The sequence below is a fragment of the Falco cherrug genome, chromosome 6 (assembly GCF_023634085.1).
Source record: "Falco cherrug isolate bFalChe1 chromosome 6, bFalChe1.pri, whole genome shotgun sequence".
NCBI classification, from domain to species: Eukaryota; Metazoa; Chordata; class Aves; order Falconiformes; family Falconidae; genus Falco; species Falco cherrug.
In genome coordinates this window covers 539,409-562,781 of record NC_073702.1, presented here as the reverse complement: position 1 = coordinate 562,781, position 23,373 = coordinate 539,409, and the positions used below count along the sequence as shown (strand labels likewise).

At 36.8% G+C, this 23,373-nt stretch overlaps 1 protein-coding gene across 9 annotated transcripts in view; it reads right to left on the bottom strand.

Moving 5' to 3' along the window:
- FBXL4 (F-box and leucine rich repeat protein 4) overlaps window positions 1–23,373 on the bottom strand; it is a 72,021-nt gene that overhangs the window by 24,514 nt on the left and 24,134 nt on the right. For all 9 annotated transcript variants that reach the window (XM_055713190.1, XM_055713186.1, XM_055713188.1 and 6 more), the window contains 2 exons: window positions 21,957–22,201; window positions 12,256–12,469 (listed from right to left, as the gene is read on the bottom strand). In XM_055713190.1, coding sequence (XP_055569165.1) covers window positions 12,256–12,469; window positions 21,957–22,201 — 459 coding nt within the window. The remainder of the gene's footprint in view (window positions 1–12,255; window positions 12,470–21,956; window positions 22,202–23,373) is intronic.

Genomic DNA, 23,373 nt, shown 5'->3' with positions numbered 1-23,373 from the left:
AGCCTCTGAAGTCTTTATGAACATGTCAGACAAACATCTGTCAGGAAGGACATCAACAGAATTGATCCTGCCTTGGGCAAGAGAAGAAATCCTTACTCCACATGAGACAGGTGAGAAGTCTGCCCAAATATTAAAGCCCTCCATTCTGTAATACAGGCCAGCACAGAAGACATTTATGTGTTGTGAATACTTCAACTTAATAGGTGACACTGGACTAACATGTATCCTACCTGTCTTTGTAAAGACCTTAGACATCCCACTTAAGTTTTGACTTACATATTGCAAGAGTATTGCTGGTCTGAACAGACAACCCATCAGTGAAGAAACCATACTGATGCCAGAGTAATACACTTGGCAAGATTGAATCTCACTTGGCCTTTTTCAGGACTTTTTGCATTCATGATCCAGCAGGAAGTGCAAATCATTTCTGATGATACTACGGTAAGGAAAACATCCAACAGATAGCCTGAGCTCAGTATCGGTTCAAACAGAACCCCCTTCTGTCCGTGGCAGATGTGGCTCACCTGTGAAAGATACAGTGAGTATTTGACCATTTACTCATTGCAGTTTCATTGCCAAGTGGTCCAAGATTTAAAAAAATAAAATATAAAAGGTTTAAAAAATACAAATGATGCACTGTAATATTACTATCATGTAATGGCTGCACAATAATAAAAGGCATGAGAATAAGTGGACCACAGTGTGCCTCAAAGATGAAAGAAAGCTTAAGAAAAACAACAAAGTTTTACTTTTAGGGTTGGGATAGGGAAGAAAGTCTGCACCTTTTAATAAGCTTTCTTTTTACAGACAAATCTTAAAAACTACTTTTAAAATTGTTACTTTTTATGCTGGGAACAAACAACGGGCTGTTTTTCCCCTTCTCAGAAAAACTGACATAAGCTGGGAATTCTTCCAGCCCCTCAATGAAAAAAACTTGAGAGCCTAAACTTCTCACAGGACTTTCACCCTTCTGCAATTTTTTCTTCAATTTTTTCTGTGAAGTGAATGCTGAAAGTAATCTTAAAGTCTCATTAAAGACTGCTTCCTTCCTTCTGTTTCCCTTGCTTGCTATGTTTTTAATCACAGTTACTAATTTGCCAGTTAACCTTTTTGTTCAAGAAAAAATGAATTATGCAGGACTTAAATTTTGGGGTTTTTACATTAAAAATTTAAGTTAGGGGTAGAAAAAAAAATTCCTTTAATACCTGCTCTCCCAACTGTACTATATGAGAGGACAACTAAAGTTGTATTATTTTCGCTTTTCATTGCCAAATGACATCATCTCTAGCCCTCCCTGCCCTATTCTCCTCAAAGCCTGATGTCTCCACTTACGTTCAAATACTTATATAACATCAGTTGCAGGCAGATATCAGATAACATGCCTACATTTGCAAGCTCACCACACTAATATTTCATTTTCCTACAAAATCAAAGAACATAACGAAGTTCCTAAAAACCACAGTTTCTTTTTCATATTTCAGTTACTTATCTCTCCATCAAAAAGTGCATCTTGAAGAGTCTTTGCAGCGAGTTGCCTTTGCATACAAGTTTATGAGGTTGTTATATTTAATAACAGTTTCTATCGCAGTATTTGCCCATGTTTCTAGGTAGCAGTTTCATCTTACTCTCGAGATCTATGTTAAAATATTGTAAAAAGTATTTGCTTTTAGGTTAGAATCAGAGTCTTTAGGACTATATTAACCAATCGTACTGGATAGCATATTTAGACAAGCTTATTCCACAATCACCTTTTCATAACACAAACAGGAAAAGCATCAAAAGATTCAATCACTGGTTAGTAAAGAACTGTGGAACCCTAGAACATCCAGTACCCAATCACTAGCTGTCAAATGCTGTTTGTGTATAAATCAAATTTACATTTCTCAACATTTAGCTAAAAGTTGATACAGCAATTAGGCAATTACTATAGGATATCAAATAGTCTGTATACATTTGAAACAATGCAGTTATATTTTGGGAGCCTATTTATCTGACAGAACACATGACAATATTATTCCATTTAGTAACATCTAATAATCTAAGTGAAAATCCAAGACAGAAAATCCAGCCTGAATGAGGAAGGGTAAATGTGGTAATAAGAAGGTAACTCTGCAGGGTACCCTTAAGTATTCCGTCTTCCTAATAGAAGTCACAGTCAATGACTTTTGAATGAATTCCTTAAAATTCTTGGAACCTGAGAAGCAGACAGAAAGGAGAACTGGAGAACTGCAGACTAAAGCTAGGCCAATGAAATCTTCCACGCGTCCCTCCGCCCAACAATCACATCCATATTCGTGGAAAGTAATCCTTCAGCGGAGATATCAAAATATTCTCAAAACTGCACAGAAAGGTTCCTTTGTTCATGGATCTGGGCAGCAGCTTTCCTGTTGTTTCCCAAATGTTTAAATGTACAGCAAGGGAGGCCGGGACCAGCTGACTCAGCCAAACACACACACACACAACTGTGGGAACAGATGAGACCAAAACATCTCAAACTTCAGCACACACATCATGAATGCTACTTCTATGGCCACAGGGGCAAAACCCCTTCCTGCACACCTGCTGTGTCCTGCACACACATTACTGTGTACAAAATGACCTTGTGAATTTTCCTTATAGGTAACACAAAGCCTCCAGCATGCCACAGACTAGAATTAACCTTTTGGAGAACAGTGAGACATACCACACATACAAAAGACATGAGAAGTCTGAATCAACATCTTTCTGCACACAGTCACAAAGTAAAGATGATATAGAAATTAGGTTAAGAACTCATTCCTTAAAGTAATAATGGAAAAGATCTGCCAAATTATCACAAGTAAAACCAAATGCTCTTAATGTTGAGCATACATACACAAAGAACCCCATGGTGAAACAAAAAGCTGACAAACGGGAAAACAGAGAGGAAAGGAACCACCACTTGCTTAAAAAAAACTACAAACAAGCTCTTGGCAAATGAAGAAGAGAAATCACACATGTGGTACTTACCACTTGACAGTGATGTCTTACACAGAATGACATGACTACCGGAATTGAGTCCAAACACTTTGGAAGGGCAGACTAGCAACTACAAGTTTATCCTTTTCCCAATTTTATATGAACACCTCAACCATTCACTCCTTTGGTAAGACCCATCCTACTTAAGAGCAGCCACATCCCGCTTTTCACCGAGGATGTGTTTCTGAAAAACGCAATGGTTAGTGATTCCATGGGCAGCAAAGTAGTTCTCCCCACTAAGAGCTAACGTAACAGAGGGGACACATGCAGGGACCTAAGAAATACATGCTCATTTAACACAAACATGTCACACACACGTGATCATCACCTGAAAGATGTGATTGCTTTTAAACTGGCTTTAAAATATCATCCACATCATATGTGGTCTCTGAGTTATTCCAGTGATGTGCATTAAGTCCCTGTGTACATGCACCAACTCTGAATTCTTACAAGTAATATTGCTTTATCAAACTCAGCTGCTTCATCTGCAAAACTGAACACCTGACAGGAACCTCCTAAGGGGAACACCCTCACTGCCTCTTTTGGGGCAGTTACATCTCCATCATTATCATTATCCTCCCTCAGACTACTCAAAATCAGACAAACCAATCAAAGGTGAAGGACGGAAAAACAGATGTAATGACGGCTACCAGGTGACTGGCAGCAAAGCCTGAGCAACAGCCAGAGAAGTTACAGATAGCAGAGCATTGCTAAAGCTGGGCACAGCCTCACCACCCAGAAAGCAAACCCTCCTGAAGTTCTTTCACCTCCCCTGGGGCAGGCACTCTCACGCAATGGCTGAAGGAGTTTTCCTGCCAAGCCCCACATCTCTCAACATCAATCCTTCAGACAGAAAAAGGCTGCTGTGGTCTACTGCTGAACCTTTGGATAGCGAGCCCTTCCTCAAAAGGCCAACCAAAGGAAGCATCCTGAACTGTCCTCTTCCATATGGCAGCTTGCCTTCTCTTTACTACAAACTGCCATCTACAACTTTTGCCAAAATATTTCAGAAAACAAAACTACTTCTCATTTTAGGAAGAATAACTGAGACACTTAACTACATGTCAATTCTGCTTTAGGACTTCCAGAAATACCTTAGTGAAAAGCAACTGTGCCATGTGTTCCTGTGTAAAGCGGAGACAAGGAATCTTGATGGCAGCACATCACTGGATTCATTTTCTTAAGACTACACTGTGACTAAGGTATCTTTGGAATGGCAATTTATTTCCGTAAGTAAAACTAGACAAAAGGAGCTTCTAGTAAGACTCCTTGAAAAATAAAAAAAACAACCAATCCTCTCCCCCTCAATAACACAGCTCAGCAACAGAAAGCTCTTCCCTCTAATTTTGGCTTCTAGTAGCAACAATACTGCAGAAACATTGTTATTTGTGTTGTCTACCAACTATTTGAAAATACACAATTATAATTTAACAGTCTTTATCTTGAGCCAGTGAAGTTCCATTTTGTACATATCACACACAAAAAAAAGTTTTACCATACTAGAACTACTTGTGGTAAAAAAAACCCCAAACCAACCAAAAAAAAAATAATCTTGAGATGAAAGCAATCTCATTTCAATCTGAGTGTCAGTACTGCTATAACTATTTGTAATTACAAACACCTCAAGTAAACAGAAAAGGTAATCTTGTCATGAGTGCCAGAAGTAATTAAAAATTATATAAATTCAGAATACTTCCCCTGCTGCCGCCTTTGGCATTACATAGCACAAGAAGAAAGCCAAAAATCAACTGTTTTGGGGGGTGGGATAGGTTTGGTACAGTCTGGGAAAGGACTATGTCAGAAATTACTTGGCATCTGCTATGCTAATACAGTAATTAAAAAACACATCAGATGCAAAGCCAGAATTCTATAAACTTAAAGCAATTCTTCTCACAGAAAGAAGAATGTAATACATTAATAATTCAGAAAAAAAAGGTATAGAAATGGTGAAATGCAATTCTTACCTAAATATGCTCCAGCAAAGAAACTGTAAAACATGTTTCTGGTCTTTTTTTTTTTTTTTAAGACATCAGGATAATTTCAGTTATGTACTTATTGGTACTATGATACTTTGAAAGAGTATGTTAAAAATACAAGGGAATTTGAGAGGTTTAGAGAGATGAGATGATATGCACGCTTACAAACATCGGAGAGTCATTGGTTTAACCAGTGGAAAAACACCCCACAAAATGCATTTTAGATACTTACACAGTGCTAGCTTTAGCTTTCAGGAAGTGTACATACCTGTTGGCTTCCCAGAAAGCATTCATTTTCAGACTACTACTAAAATTTTGAGTTCTAAGGATGAATACTGATCCTCAGAACTTTATTTTTGATAAATTATTTTTATCTTGGAATAGTACATAAACTTTCAGTAACACATGAACTACATAGTATACCATTTCTGGAAACTAAAATTGGGTCTAGAGGTCTACAAACCTATTCAAGTTGTTCATCATCTTTTGGTTTCAGCTATTTTCACTTCTTTGTATGTTAGTTTTCAGTTAAACGAAAACGTTACAGCAAATGGCAATCACATGCTAAAGTGGTGGCCAAATTTGTTTTATGCTTAAATCCTTCAGTTCTCTGAGCTATCTGGTGCCATTTTATGAGAAAGCAAATAGAAGAGGTCACCTCATCCTTTACAAGGTAGTTTTTGTGGCCTTTAAGAATAAGGTACCCACATAGTCCCAGACAGAGATAACTGCTCAAAGTCTCCAGTCATTTAATTCACAGAAATTATTATACCTCTTAAGCAAGCTTTCTTTGGCATTACTTTTCTCCATTTTTTCCAGAGGGAAAAGGCTAAACTTTCTAACTAATTGAATTTCCTGTGACTTAGAAAAGCATGTTATCGAGGTACAGCATATCAAGTCCTTATACACACCTCTATGTAGAGTACCCTATATAGTACCATACGTATCAAAGAATCTCAAAGTCTTCTGTATATCTATCCTCATACCATAGCTACAAAATTAGAAAGTTGCAATTATGCAACTTTTACTGACGGGGAAAGTGTGGCATACATAAACGGTGCCTCTCACAACCGGCCATTGTTCCCCTCACAGATCAGAAGAACAAAGCTCAGGGGTTAAGTCCTCAGTTAGTACCATCAGCACCAAATCACAGAATCACAGAAGAGCTGAGTGTTAGAAGGCGCTTCTGGAGCCTGTTTAGCTCAGCCCACCTGGCCTCTCCAACCAGACCATCAACAGATGTAGGAGCCACTCCCTTTCACACCTTCTCAACTGATGTTTGCAGAAGGGGATAACCCCTCACCCTGCCCTTTACTATCACAATCACAAGTGTATTTAAGTGATGCCTTCTGGATAAAGATATTAACACAGGTAATTTTCATTTATAGATTCAAAATAAATATGGCAGCGAAAAGACTCTCCTCTACAGTATAACACATAGTCTATTCTCCCTTGAGCATCCATCAGCTACTACCATGGAAGACACAATATGGGAAGACACATGATGAAAAGGGTTAGTATTGGAATATGTTTTTTTAAAACTCAGCTCCCCCCAGCAACGTACTTGGATTGTTGGACCATTTTTGAGATTAAATACTGGACAGCAATAAAACATTTGCCTCCAAGACTATGATAGGTTTAAAAACAGATGCAATACAAACACTGCATGAGCATCAGGTGAGAGAAGAATGAGTACGTGGAAATGAAGACAGAATTAACCTTAGTATTGACTGCAGGTGTAGCCTTTTAAAAGTCAAAAACACTTGACTCCTCACAAATGGGCACAGTGTAATTTCCAAACTGAGATTCAGGATGTACGCAGGGGCACCATTTTGTGTTCTACAGCTACTTGGCAGTGCCAGGGACACAGCAACACAGTGATTACTGAATTAATTCAATGAAAGTAATAGTCTCTGTAATGAACTGAATTACTGTATTTTGGTTTTGCTTCGTCAAAATGATGCCCTCCCTTATGTCTGCAAATGTGTTTTGCACCTCACCTTCATTCCCCCCCCCTCACTCTTCACATTACAGGCTCAAATGACCAAATTCAGCCCTATGAGCCTGATACAGGATAAGGCGGCACCATCAAGGCCCTGTGTATTACATGATTATTTGTCACCAGCTCAACCTCTTTCCAAGAATCCACTTTCTAGGCAGAGGCTTTCACTTCCCCCCGCCCCCATTTGCTTGCAACTCTTAATCCTAAAGATTTGTGCTCAAGCCAATGAAATTTCGCCCAAGCTGAAAACCCTCAGACAATAGGTCTCAGAAGCATAACATAACCCATAACAGGTTATTTCTGAAAAATCTGTAGAAAAAAATTTATGGCAGCATTAACTCTTTCATTGCTTACGGCAGAACAAAGTATGAACCATTACATTTATTACTAAGATTATTATGCCTCCTCTTGGTATCTAAAATATCCAGTGTTCTTGCTTACAGCTGCCCAAGTTCCAAATTTGTTCTTGGTCAAAAGGTATCAGAGATAAAATTTATAAATACATTTGATTTAAAATGTGTGCAAACCAAAGTCCTCTGTCCATTGTAATTTGATTTAAATCTAGTTAATTTTGTATTTCAACTATACTTGTACTCTAAACTTCAGAAACTTTCTTCACACGTTATAAAAAATACAGATACTATGCAACATGGAATATATAATCTTACATTAAAATTTACACCCAGCAATAAGGAGATTGTAAAATTCTCCTACTGTAATTTTGACTTTGGTTTCTTTAAAATACAATTTCGGCTGCATTATTTGTATGGATGGAATACTACATGGTAAGCATTAAATCAAGATAATATTCATACTCAAACCATAAAGATGTGCATTGCCAATTATTATATGCAATAATACCTCCATTGTTCATTGTATTCTTCAAATATATCAATGCCAACAAGTCTTAAATTATGCTGTGAATACACTCTCAGTGAATAAATATTAAGGAGTCATATATCAGTAAATACCAAAACCACGAGCACAAAGATCCTCCAAGTACAACAGTGGTCTTGAGGTAGCAGAAATTACATTTACAAAATGCTGAAATTAATTTGTAACTTTCTTAGAGAAACTATTTCAAGCATATACATAATCAAACAGCCTTGAACTATGAAACCTTTAATAATTAACTTAAAGCACTGGGAAAATGAGCTACATTTAGTAGGCAGGAGTATAGTGATACAGGACATTTTTTTTTGTTGTTGTTGCTTTTCAGCCTAGAACAAGTTACTGAAAGTCACTAGACTTTCCTTCTTGTAGTAGAGAGGTTGGAATAATTCAGCAGTGTTGGAAGCTTCAATTCAAAGGTCTGAAACTAATTTTGTACACAGAAACTTGCACTCAGTAAGTCAAGGCAGTAACATTACACATGACCTTAATCAGCAGAGTTAGGACCAAAGAGCATAAACTCCTCCAGATAGTACAACCATGTTCCAAAGCAGCAATGCAGTTAAGCAGAACTGCCCATTTCATTAAAAATGTACACTTAAAGATTGGAGTTTTGATTACAGAGACAATGGGAACATTTTAAAATACAAAACCTATTCAAAGAAAACAGCTAAAATAACAAGAAACTATCAAAACAATTGCTCAGATAAAATTGGCAACCTATCACGTAGTTAAGTTTGTTTTCCTCAAAATCTGTTTTTCTGTACCTGACAAAAATCATTAACAGTAGTCAATTTTCTGCAGAGAATTCATTAATTAGTATCACAGTAATCATATAAACAGAAAAAGTGCAACAAATACTTTAAATTTAATGTTAAAAGCAATTATTTTTTAAGCATTAAAAACAAACAAACAAAAAAAGGAACGAGTACTGCAAGACATAGTCTAAGTAAAGAAATCCAGCACCTGGGCAGGTACATGGGAGTTTGTTTTCATTTAAACAAAACACCATTTCTTTTACTAAAATTTTAAAACTGTACTTCATAAAGCATCACACAAAAACCAAAACAGCTTTATCACATACTGACAAAAAGGCCTGAGAATCTTCATCCCATATTCTATGTTATTTAATCACACGCCCAAATTCACAACCAAAAGAACAAGTTGTACTGTTTACCCAGATATGCTCTAACACAACGCTGCATTTTAACAGATTGACAACCGTGGAGTAGGAAAATGACCCCTTTTTCACTGGCATCATAAACAACATGCAGAGAAGGGCCCTGCTTTAAAAGTCTTTTCTTGTTCTCTTTAGCATTGCCTCTTCTTAAAAATATGATCACTTCAGTAATTCAACCCAAGTGTTTACTTTGATCAGCCATAACAATAAATTCATCAGATTGTTTACAAGCATAAAAGGCAGTCTCCTAATTTAATCTAATTCTCCTGTGCTTCAATTCCAGTGACTGCCTCTAATTGTGCAGAAAGATACACAGAATGAAAATTACAATACCCCATTGGAGAACTAGTTTCAGTCAACTTTTTACCTGTTTGTTCTCTGCATATTCATTCCCTCTTCACATTTTGGCAATTACTTTAAAATGTCCAGTAATATCAGAAGCACATCATCCCATTTTTACATGAAGGTGGTTAACACAGCATGAACAGGGATGCCATCTTTCTGTCTCAAAAGCTGACAACACACTGATACTTACGATAGGACCTGTAACTTCACCATTCTAGAACAAGATGTGAGAAGAAAATTTACATCAAGAGACCTGGTACTTGCTTTGTTTGGTTTATTTTTAATAAACACACCAAACCACTGATTTATTTAGGAAAACGGTGATCTAAATGGAAAGAGCTGATTTTTCTCCCCCCCCCCCCCCCCAATTTTGAGATGGAACTTTTATGGAGGACATGACACACACACACCAGCTCTGTCCTACTCATCTTCCTTCTTACTTTCTACTAATAATCACATACTTGTTAGCAGTTAGGAGTTTTCCTTAGTGGATTCACAGCCTCAGATTCTTTTCTCCGAGCAGCTCCAACTGGCAACACTACAATACCAAGCTCCTGATTAAACATTAGCATTGTTCCAATGTTTGCTTCTTAGAAGATCCAACAATGAAGACTCAGTAGTAGAAGTTGCACAAAACCCAAGGATGCTACTATATTACAGTTCTTTGAGTTTTAGAAAGGTCTAAATCACTTCAGAGCATGCTTATTAATCTACCCTGTCCTTTTTGCACCTAGCACCTCTGTACCAGCTGAAGAGTACAGAAGGAAGAGCAGCCTGTTTTGTACAGAAAACCAAAGATTTGCACTATGAAAAGCTAATGTTAAGAAAGGTAATGCTAGTTCTACAAATTTGTGACTTTTGTTCTCTCTAATCCTCTAACTCAAATCCTGTGCTACATCTTCATTCTTTCCCTTTTACTTTTCTACCTATGATGTGCAACGTATATTGTTAAGTAGCTTCATATTAACAAGTAACACAAAAGCCACCCTCTCCAATTCACCTATTTAAATTTATAGAAATTTCCATGGTTTGTTAGGAACAATGCCTTTTGTTTACACTTATGTATAAAATGGAAGCACAATCTTAAGTGAACTTGATTATGAATGAATTTTCTTGTCAGCTACAAGCAGATGCATGTCCATACACAGGAAAGGCAGAAATGAATCTTCACGATTTAAGGGCTTTAAAGTCGGGAAATCTTTATCACCTACGTTCAATCTAATTTCAAGCTCTGTTCAGCAAAGTGATAGCTGAGAAGTGACAGTTACTAGTAATTTTCAGAGTATACCTCAGCTGCTGCACTACACTATTACAAGCATGAAGTTTCAAACTTTAGAAGTTACCTGAGTAGAATCAAGAAGATTATAATCAATCAACAGCAGAAAAAATATACAGTCTTTACCTCTGATACAATGATCTTTCTTGGATCTGAAAAAGCCTTGTGAATTAGAACCCACAGTCAAAATGAGGAGATTTATTCAAGATTTACAGAAAGACTACTGATCTAGAAACAGAACAGATACACCCAAGGCACCAATTCAGCTCTACAAAAAAGACACTTAAAAGCAGGACTCATCAATTTATTTTTTAGCTTAAATAAAATAATAATTGTTTCAATACACAGAGCAACTACCATGAAGTAGCGAATTACTGAGGGGGACTGGCTTCATGGTGACTGCCTGCATATCCCACAGCAAGTGCCAATCATTCCAGGCAGCCTACCCTTTAAACACCTTGCATTACCAAATCATCATTACACCTGTCACCACTACACCAAGCTAGACCTTGGATACAAATGCACATGTAATTTACTAAAAAAAAGGCAAAATGCAACTAACTTTGAGGCATGTGTTAGATGGGAACTGCTTATGAATGAAATAACGTACTATAACTTCAGATGCCTCTGGGACATCCAGTAGCCAGACTCTACTGTTCCAGCTCTTCTATTACACTACAGCTTAACACCCCACACAGTGTCGTAACCTGACTTCTGCGTAGCAAAAGCATAAGCAGAAGTAACACACAGAAGCAAGCTCTTCTTAAAATGTTTAACCTAGAACTAAAAGCTAGAAAAAAATTGCAGACATGTTTTTCCCCCCATTTTGGGGCTCTACTAAATCAGTAGCTTTTGCAACAAGAGAAGCACACTTGGTATGAAAGCTTCCATGTAAACCAGCATAGTAAGGTTGTAATACATGAGTAATGCAGATAGTGAGAAGGAATGGAATTGCTTCCAATTCAAACTGCTGAATTTATTATGATACAACACTTGTAAAACGTTGTAAACTACAACACTCTTCTCAACTGTGTATGTAAAAACATTCCATCTTAGACAGGAAATGTGTTGCTGCAAACAGTAATAACCCTGAGTCATGCAGCTGAGTAACTGTCTAAAGTAGCAATTTCTACACTGTAAATCAGAAGTTCTTTAAAAAAAAATTGTGTTCCACATCTCAAATACTTCTAATACACAAAGGCAGCAGGAATCTAGTAATTGGCAAGCCTTTCTAAAGGACAGAATGTTGAGAATTACAGTAAGCTACTAAATGTCGTAACTTCCCAATTGTATTGCCAAATACAGTTTGTCTGGAGTACACTTCAAAACAAGAGTTTCACATCTGTGATTATATTACATTGTTTAAAATAGCTGATGAAAGGTCACTGATCTTCCATACAAGTTAAAACATGCAGGCTTTTTATTTTTGCTAAATCCAAAAGCTATTTTGAAATCCTCCACTTTTTGAAACTACCTTTGAATTTACATGCAAAATTTTAATTCACTTCTTTGTTAATGAAAACAAAACAAACACAGTGTTACCAGGATTGAAAGTATTATTGCAAAGGTTAAAAATACTTGTTCCTACCTCCACTTTTGTTCGGTAGAGAATGAGACGCTTGAGGCTGGCCACTTTGGCTATGTGGTTGAAAGCCTGAGGTGGTATTTTATCACACGATGAGAGATTTAACTCCTGAAGATTTGGACACATCTCAGTAATGACCTCCAAGCATGTTTCATTGAGGAAATGGCCACAAGACAACTCAAGACGTACCAGTTCAGAGCCACAAACTTTCAAGAACCTGTAAAAAACCCCCACATTTTGAATGAAAAACAAACATACTTTCAGGTGAGAGTCCGAATACTGTCAAAACCTTAAACATGTAAACCAGGAAATAGTTCCTTTTAACAATGAAAAGCCGACAGACCACAGCTCTTTTGTCACCTCATTAAATGTTATATAGAGAAAACATGACTAGGTAAAAGTAAATTAATCATAACCACTCTGAAGAAGTTACTTCTGAGTCAAATCTATACAAATCCAGAAGACACCAAATCAATTAGGTGCTGAGCTAGAGAGCAGTATTAAAAAAACAAAGGTAGTCCAAGAGTCAAGGCCATTTCATCAACATTAACTTTATACTGTACATAACCTAGATACTATACAATGTTTTGTACAAAGGAATAGTTGACTACCTTTTAAGCAACACAGAAGGCTATGTAACACTGTACATGGCATAAGGAGGATAATGTCACTACAGCAGTCTTAAACAATGCTACCTTGAAAATGAATTGCAGAAGAATCATTGGAGGCGAGAACAGTACAGAGAAGGCTTTTTATTAAATTAACATATAGTCTTGAAAACTCCGTTTCAGTTTAGAAGTTGGAAAATGCTTTGTTCTTGCCATTTACTCTGAGACAATGAAGCAAAGGACAACACAGATAATGTTTCAAATGCTTTTAAACAGTCCCCAAAGCCAGTTTTGACAATAGCCTGCAAGTTTCCACCAACAATTTCATACTTCTCTAACTCGGAAAAATCTGTAAATGTAAAAATGAGGTTAAACAAATACTCGTAAATGGGATGGCATATTCAGGAGAAGAGTTTTAAGATTTTCAGAAAAATGTCATTTGTTACATTAACAAGTCAAAATCTTCTTCGAAGCTGTTCTAGAACAGAGGGATTCCTAAGGACTATTTCATAAGACTTTCATTGGAATTATAAAAATTTATGATATTTAAAAGACAAAACATCCAAAATTTAGAAGCTTTGATGGTCTCTGCATGAATTACATCTTCTGTCAGAGATTGTGTGTCAGAAATTCAAGCTCTTTTATATCTAATCCAAGCTTTATACACACACACATATCTCCCTTTTTATTGCAAAGATAACCTTCAAATCGTAAATCAATCACTAGGCTTCTAAGTTTGATATTTAATAGGAGAAGAAACCCCTATGCTATGCTATGATTTTGTTACACTTTTACTAGTTTTTCCAGTAGAAAAAACTAGGTTCCTAACTATGGGCTGCAATGAGTTCCCCTTGTTACTTCCCAGAATAATGGAGCTACTTGTGAGACAGCATGAATTAGTTTCACATAATAAATATTCTGATCTGCTGTGTTACCAGTTCTATTCTACAAAAGTCTTCATGCAGGCAGAGCAGCTTTAGAACACTTTCACTGCAAAGTTAATATTACTTCTTGGGTTTAATGGATACAATAGAAATGCCAGAGACACATCAGGCACCTGCTTGCACAAAAACGCCTATTGCTACAACAGGTATTGGCCTTCCCAAGACATTTCTCCTGCTGAAACTTAAGATGATATAGCTGTTGGTCTTAAAAGCAAACACTTTCAGGGAGGCATTCCTCGACGACACGAACAGTAGCACAGGACTTGAAGTCAGTCTTTCAAGGTCCAAGTTTTCAAACATCCTTTCTTTATTTTTTCATTACTCCCAAGTCATACTTGCCATTCATCATTACCTTTCTTTCTTCTTTTCATGGTGCACATTACACAGCCTTAGTTTGATTATGCAGATCCTATTCAATACAGAGGGGAAAGGAGATTCCAGGGTGGCATCTCCATCCCTGGAGGTTTCCAAGTGTCACCTGAAACCTTGACTGACCTGATCTACTGCAGGGGACACTGGCACTTCAAGTGGGAGCCTGGAGTAGATGACCTTCAGAGGTCCCTCACATCCAACATTTCTATGAGCCTATGCAAACAGGAACAAAGAGGGGGTCTGAGACATGAAAAGGGAGATACAAGCCCCAAAGCCACAGGGGTTCTGCCAAGTATGGCCTTCAGATTTATTCTTCCACTATTTTTGCCTAACTGCAGTCTCTCTTTAGACTCTATTTTAGCTTCTAAACCCAGAGATTAATCAAAACACCAAGGACTTATTTGCTGGTTTCATACTGGATACAGTAAATTCACTTAGACTAGTAGGCCTTCTTATGGGAGTGTCAGAGCTGAAATGACACGACCATTCACAATGATTAATATCAGGTATTTAAACATTAAAGAGCCATTTTAGACTAGCAATAGAGTTCAACACTGCCACGGAAAAATGCAGGATGGAAACGCCCTGGAAATCAGAGTAGAGACATACGGATTCATTGCTTATTACCAATTGGCCAATTCCTCTGTTTAATTTGTTGATGAAAAAAGCTGTATTGCTAAAGCACTCATTATCAGGTTTTTTTGACTGGTGAAATTTTCCATAAAACATTGTCAGTCTCCATTTATTATACCTCTAGCTTTTAATTTGCTAACAGATACATATTTTATGAATTATTCCATTACAATAATAGATGGTAGGTTAACTGCCATATAACTTAACAGGGCTTGGCTGTTACAAATGTTGGTACAAAACTAACGGTTTTCTCCTTTCACCACTATTAAAAGTTAACGTTACCAGGTCAGGGAAACACTCAGTCAACCCCCTAGTCTCAGAGAACTCCAGGCTCACCAGCTCGAGAAGTTATTAACCTTGTAACATTTTATTTAAATTCATTACATTTGAAACACACAGGCAGAGTGAACACAGGAACAGAAGAGCACTGCACTTCACGGCTTTGCTGACTTTTTGGGAAAGGTTATTTAGGAGACATTAAACAGAAAGGTAAGGGGGATAAAGGACATGCAGCAGGGTACAGGAACAGGCTGACATGCATAAAGTAAAAAGATGAAGAGAAACAAGAGGAGGATTTGAGGAAGTTACCAAACAGCACAGGGCAGAAAACATCAGGCAAAACTGCAGGAGTTCTCTGAATGATCAAGACACCCCAGTCTTTGGACTAAACAGGCTTGTCAGGACAGAGGTATTCACTAATGTCTTTCTACATGGATCTTCAAAGCCATATAGCTAAGTTAAACATAGGTTCTCATGCTTTCAGAACAAATGTGTCATGGCCTTTATACTTCTGGGATTTAACAGACACTGCATGCCTGGTTCCGATTTAGCTTATTTGAAAATAAACCACCCCACCGAAAGCACCTTCTACCCAAATCAACATTTCTTCACATACCTCTCCTTTAATCACTAAGGACTGACTGGTACCTGTTTTTAGTATCTGCTTTCTGCACATTCATCCATCCCTTTAGTTTTGCTTTTATTACCATATTTTATACACACAATTTCTGAAATATTTCCTTTCGTCCCTTCATGTTTGTTATGAAACATAAGGAACCTAGAATAATGTGAACATCTACATTTATTTTGCTAGACACTGGACCAGGCCTTTTCCTTAAAGCTTATCTTCATTCTAGACTGCTATATTTCAGGGGTTTGTTTGGTGGTTGGTTTTTTGGGGTTGTTGGAGGGGGGTAGGGGGCATTGGTGGGGTTTTTTTGGTTTGGATTTTTTGTTTTGTTTCCTGGTTGCTTTTTTTTTTTTGGTAATAAAAAGAAGCAATCTTACTTTCCATCACCCGCTACCTGCTCTGAAGAACTGCTCCTTATATTCCCCTGCTTCAGGGGGGAATTATTTGGGAAATAAGTTAGTCCTAACAGATTCCTTCTGATGCTATTTGCTCATGCCTATGCTAAACCTGTCATGATCATAGAATCACTTAGTCTGTTAGCAACTTCCAATCTTTTAATTCATGTCTGTATGATAAGCATATCCCAAGAGCCAACAAAGATCCAAAATTAAAATACCAAGGTACAAGAGATAGCACCCTTCACGCCAAAACTGGCTGCATAAGACCTCCCAAATGAAATTCTCAAAATAGCTTTAGATATATGCTTATGAGGGTAACTAAACATATCACATTTGCTGGAACTGCAGTGGATCTAAAACCTACACTTCAGTTAGCTTAGTGATCCTCACTTACTTGATATCCTATGGTTCAAAGTTACTGAAAACTCTACAACAAGCAAGGATCACAGTCCAGTGTTGCCTCATCTACTAATCCTTCCTAAACACAAATAGCTACCTAGTTTTATAGTCCTTTAGTACAATTACCCCAATAGGTTTCAATCACACTGATTTTACCAAATCGATTTTCAAGGGAAATCTCAGGTACTCAATTTGTAGTCATTGACATAGCAACCTCTGGATGTAGTGCCCAAAGGCAGGTGGGGCAGGGGAAGGAAACAACTTCCATTTATGAATAACATAGTGTTGCATAAGTTGTGGGGTTTTTTTAGCACTTTCCCTTGTAGTATTATTTTATGTTAGCATCCAAATCAGGAATGTTACCTCCATTACTTGACAGATATAACTGCCCTATTTGCCTAGCCCTACCCTGGTATCTCCCTCTTAGGAACAGTATTTCATGAAAACAACCATTTCAGCTTGCTTCAAGCCAACTACACACTCCCTCCTCCTTCGTCCTTTCCAGAGCCTACCACCAGACAAGAACAGTGTCAAACAAACATTTGGCTTTTATTCCTCCTCACTTCACTTCTAAGATCTTGAGGTCTTCTCTTTCTTACTGTAGCTCTATCTATATGAGTACTTGCACAACCTTGGCGGAGGACTTCATAATCCCAACCTGTCTTGCATTTAACTCAATGGCTTGCGGAATTACATTTTAATATACTTCTAAAAGTTTTGTTCAGATATTTTTATATTCACAGTGATGGTTTTCCTTTCAGGACTGCTGCAGCAGCATCTCGTACAGATAACTGTAATAAAAGTGTTAAGATTGGTATGACTGGAGAACAAATGGGTATGTGCACGTGTAGAAGCACGAGAAAAGAACAAATGACAATACAAGGGCTAGTATAGCAGTGTGTGTTGGTGGAAGTCAGATTAACAGGTCATCAAGATCCTTGAACATATATATGTGCACTTTCTCAGGACACGCAGATTAGGAGATGGAGGACAGAAGTGGCACAGGACGGTGAGACTACATGCTAGATAAATTGCTTTTGATACACCTCTCAGTTGTCTTGGTGCACATGAGTATGCATGCTTGAGAGTAAGACCGAGTAAAGTAATTTTGTTGTTAAAATGAAGTCACCTTCCCTTCCTCTAAGATATTCTAATTGTTACAACGTTATTTTCTACTCCAGCATGTATTGCATTCATCAGCAAATCTTAAAAACATGGCATTTATGTAGGGAGAAAATAAAGACCTGATCTTGTGCTTTCTCAACACAGATTAAACTATTTCAATAAAAACATGCAAACTAAACATTATTACTTAACCTCAGTTTCAGTAATCCTAGGTTTCACTAAAAAAAAAAAGAAAATTAAAGCAAGAGACAGTCACGATTTTTAAATTGAGAATGTCACACAACACCTATTTTCTGTATTTGATATGTTTCAGTAATTTCTCTGACCTTCCTGCTAGTCTGACTCATAGCAAAGCTATGTTATAACATAATATATATACATTATAACAAATCAAGTTAAACATTGTCAAAGTACACTTCTATTATACAGCAACTAAACCCTTCAAACATTAACAGCAACAGAATTGTTAATTCCTGGATGTGCTTGACATGCAAACACTGCATCAGTAATCTGAAAATAAAACAATATTAATTCATTTTCACAGTATGAAATATTAGAAGTAAATAAAAATCCTAATACTAGAGATATTTAAAGCAAAAGAGCTAATGACATTATCAGTGATACAAAGAAATTTGAATGCTGAACTCAGTTTTTAAACTGTAATTGTCCTTGAGCTGTTTAAACCTCAGAGTATTTATTCAGCATCTTGATATTTAGTATACCTCCAATCAACATGCCTCACTTTTCTTAAATAGGTCTTGCCCTCCCACACTGACACTCCCCTGGCATGAAGAAATTCACCATCCTCTAATGCCAAGAGAAATACAGTGCTGCTTATGTAATGCTTGCTGCGAGATCTTTGCTTATTCTCTGTCACTTTGCATTCCAGACACCTGAGACTGCTCGGATACTCATTTGTCTCACTTTTTCATATACTTTTAGTTCAACCTAAACAATAAAATTTACTTAATTTATATTATATGCTGAAATGAAAAAATGATAGTTATTTTCAGCCCTAGAGGAGTAGATGTTATCAATAAGTTAAAATACCTTCAGCTTTGCCTCGGGACGTTCATATGCCTGAAGCATTCTGTCTTCTCATGATAATACAGCATTTTCTTCAGTCACAAAATTACTTTTTTTAAAATTTCCTACTTTAATACATTTTTGCAAGAAAATATGTATTTTCAATTATTCCTTAGAATCATGTCTATATATACGTTTTAAAGCAACACACAAGTGTATACATACTACTTCTTTTAAGACTGTCATAAGAAACCACAGGTATGAACATTTTTGAAAGATACTTGCCAAAATAAAATTTAAGTAGCACTTAAATGTGCCCTGACTTGTAGAAATTATAACCTAAACTGTATAGTTGTAAGAATAAAACTGACTCCTCCAGTTTTGAATTCAACAGTGCCAACTACAACACCAAATGCTGAGAAAAGTGCAAAAACAAAAAAAAAGCAGGTCCTATAAAAGTGAAACGCTGTTATCTATGAGGATAAGGTATTTTGGGTCTAGCATTTTGCTGTTTCTGTACTGCAGCAATCTGTAGTGTTTTTAAAGTTATTTAAAAATTTTAAAAAAGCGTAACAATCCTTCAAATTGTTACAACTATTAGGCAGAATTCTCTACACCTCCAAGTAGCTGGCTTGACAGCCCTTTCTGGTCGCTTTTTTCAGCGACTCATCACAAAATTTATAAACCTGAAGTATTACAACAAGCAATTCAGGCTCACTTTGACTCAAGTTACAAGAAGACTCTTTGACCAATTAAATCTAAAAGACACAGCTTGGTACTCTATAGGCACACCTCACTGCCTTACTTCAAAATTTCCTTTGCAGAAAGTGATAGAGAATACCAAGACCAGAGAGGGAGCCAAAGGGAGCAGAATAAAGAGAAATCAACAAACTAATTCAGAAACATTCATGCAGCAGGCAGCAAGAGACTTTACACTAATATACATAGTGGTACACGTCTTCTACCATTATGTATAAAGACAAAAAAATACATAAATATAAAATTTCTGCAAAGGACAATTAGAGTCTGAAAATCTGATTAAGTTACTAGCAACAGTCAACATCAGCAGGTAACTGATAAAAGCAGCATTGCACTCCCCAGCCAACTGAGAACCTCCCCTGCAGTAATCGTTCTGAAGAATAAACAGGAAAAAAATTTATGTGTGAAACAGAATTCCTAGGGAAGTCAAAATACCTCCATTCTTTGGAAACTCTGTTTTGCATAGTATCTGCAAAAAGTCGGGCTGGGTCAGGAGCATCTAAAAGTTCAAAAGGAAAAATTGTGGGAGTTCATGACTACACATCTTGGATGCTGCAACATCCACATGGTGGTATCTTAATTATAGCCAGCGCAACAGAACTAACAGTACTTGACAGATTTCACCTTTGAGGAACAGCCTCTCCTACCAGGAAGCTATTTGTTTATAAAGAAAATTATGTTAAAGCTTTTGAAAAGCAAGTGTTGTTTTAGTAAGTCTCCTGTATTAATAGATACTTCCATAGCAAATGAGCAGCAAATTCTCCTTTCCTGAATGCCAGCAAATTTGACAAACTTGCTGATGAAGAATGTCAAAAGAAAAATTTGTGTTTGGATGTTTTACTAGAAGACACTTCCACAGAACAAGGAGTTGCAAAATTTCTGTATTAGAAAAAAAACCACTTTCAAAACCAGACCTAGTTACAGTGGAGAATTTTTGATTCAGAAATGAAAAGTCTGAGCAGAAGTCACACCTGAAAATTATTTAGCTTCCAACTTTTTTTTCAAAAATTTACAATTGAACTGCATTTCCCATCCCCTGACTACATGTATCTCTTCCAAGAAATACAAGTTAACTTCAAAATTGTATCAATGTCCAACACTCTTCCCCCTTTTTACAAAAAAAGTATCACATGTTACAATGAACTTAATTTGACCATGTTTATTCACAGATTGAGTCAAACAATGAGTATTTATTATTTTAGAAATGCCGACTACACCAACTGAAAAGTTGGTAATTCCCTGAATTTGAACACTCATTTCTTTCAAGACCACAAACATTTTTTAGCAGTTCTGCATGTTCAAAAAAAATTATGAGAACTTTTAAAAATTGCCATGAAGTTGCACATATTTTAAGTTTTTGTAAGGCAGATTCAATAGTTAAGCATCAGGAAGCAAGCACTTCATGATTTCAGAGTCGAATTCTCAATTAAAGCCTGCATATTTATCTTCCGTATAATGAACCTAATATAAAATCCAAATTTAGGATAAATGTTTGTACCCCATTTGACAACTAGCTGACATCTATCTCCTTTTTCTACCAACAAGCACAAAAGAGCATAGGGCTCTTGGATTATACTGGAAGGTCAGGAAAAATAGAAGTGACATTCTCATCTTTATAAAGTATTTCTTCAAATTATTTTACTTCCCCAGGGAAGGCACCCAGACACCAAAGGAAAGAAAATGCTTGAATACTTGATTTAACCTTTTTATTCAGAAAACAGATGAGAGTTAAGACAGGTTTTTTTAGATATATTAAACAGTTCTGTTTCTTATGAGTCAAGTTCTGCTTTCACCTGCCACTGCTGATTACTCTTAGTTGAAGCAGCAATTTTTGCTTAAATGAAATGCATTGATACATGCTGTTTAACTAATGCAAATGAGCAAAGAAGCAAGAAATGATATCTTAAGAAAGCAGAGAACACTGCTGTTATACAGAGAAGAATCCCTGCAAATTTGCTATTTTAATGACCTACAGCACAGTCATATTTTCAGCCCTGGGAAGATGCACATGCAAACCCCCTGTTTCCCAACAGGACTAATGTTTTAAATCATTTTTATGAAAATATTTGCATTTACATTGCACTCCAGTGATTACATAGGGCCCATACCTTGTAAGCATGCACTGTAATCAGTTTATTACTGCATCCACTCTAATACAGTCCTATTGATGACTCACCTGTACAAAGAACAACCACAAACATTTTCTTAGCGAGATGGACTTTTGACAGCTTGGTTCTAGTAGAGTCTTTAGAAGCCCAGGAGAAAGCAAAACATTGCTCCCCCTGGAAGAAGTCTTTCAGTCACAGGCAGCCTGTCACATGCAGACTACATACCGAAACGGACTTCTGTTGCTTTATCTAACATCTCTTACTGTTTTAGCTGTTGTTTTTTTCTACACCATAACAATCACAGCCTTTATAGTAAATCAAAGACATTTCTTGTCTTTTAATAAGGTTCAAAATACTTAGTGAAAATACAGCAGCTCTGCAAACAGAGCTTGTGATAACACTTCCGTATATTTAGCACTGACCTGCTAAATCCAGAAACAGAGATGGCTCCCCTGTTTCCAGTCCAAGATAAATTCAGCCACTGGATGAGAGTGCAGCGAGACTGTAGGTATTCCAGAGATGTGTCATTAATTCTTGCCCAGTAAGGTTGTAAACTGAGATGAATGTACTGTAGAGGGTCACAGCAATGTTGATATAGTAGCTTACAAGTCTGTGCTAGTCTACACAGGTCTGGTACTGTAAGGTGACTCAAAATCAACTGGATGAGCTATATTAAAAACAGAAAAGAAAAGTCACAGATGGTCACACAGTGCTCAAAACATTAAGAAAAAAAACTGCAAAAGAATAAGAAAAGATGTCCTAACTTCAAAGAGAAGTAAGTCCTTTCACTTAAAAGTAAGTTCTCAAATCATTAACTATTAAACAGGACTGCACTGCCTCCTCAATTTGACAATATTGTGACATTAAGCTTTCAAATTAGAAGTTTCTTTACCCATGCTAATTTAAACAGTGATATCTATGTAAACACTATGTTGACATGTTTCCCTTCACAATGTCTGCACTGCCATTGATCAGAACACTGAACTGGCATCCTCTTTCTTCTCTGGATTTGGTTTTTCAGATGGCAGCATATTTGCAGAGTACATGGAAAAAATGTACCATGTCCCAGTTTCCCCACACCTTGAACTGATTTTAGTTTTATTCCTCTGCTCCCTGTTTTAAAAATCAGTGATTTGTCTTCTACCTTATATCCTCTCCCATCCATGCTGGACTATGCAACTAGTTAAAAAATTTAACATATTCAGATCTTCTTTTACAAAGTAATCTCCTCCTTTCTGTAATACTAGAGAGCACTTTTGTTCTACGCCAGAGTCAAACCTGAAAGGCAAATCCCCTTTTTACCTTTACCAGACTGAATCATCTCTGCTTCAGAATAATCACCAGCCCTTCAGACTAGCACCGCTATATATGTTTTCATAATGACTAACATCTCACACTCAGAAATTAAGAAATATCCCATCTCCTATCATGCTCTTGTTTTCCTTTCTCAAGGAAGATCAACACACACAGACACATAAATACTCACATAAGGAAATAACAAAAACTCTTAATAAAAAAAGATCTCCTTAAGCTTAGAATCTGAGAAAATAAACGCACTTGAAACATGCAATCTAAGACCTATTTTACCAGGGTTGTCTTTAACAGCTCTAAGTACCTGCACTCAAGTTATGTAACTAAAATTGACTGTTTTCAAGCAGAGTGGGAAATGGTCACTGCTGAAATTAATCACCGTAAACAACAAAAAAACCCCACCAGACACCACACCCCACAAATCAGCTTAGACTGAAGGCAGTCTTGTGGCCCTTTCAAAATACCATGTTTCATTTTAATGTTTTAAGGATTCTCAAGACAAACCCACCAAAAATCAGAAAAAAATGC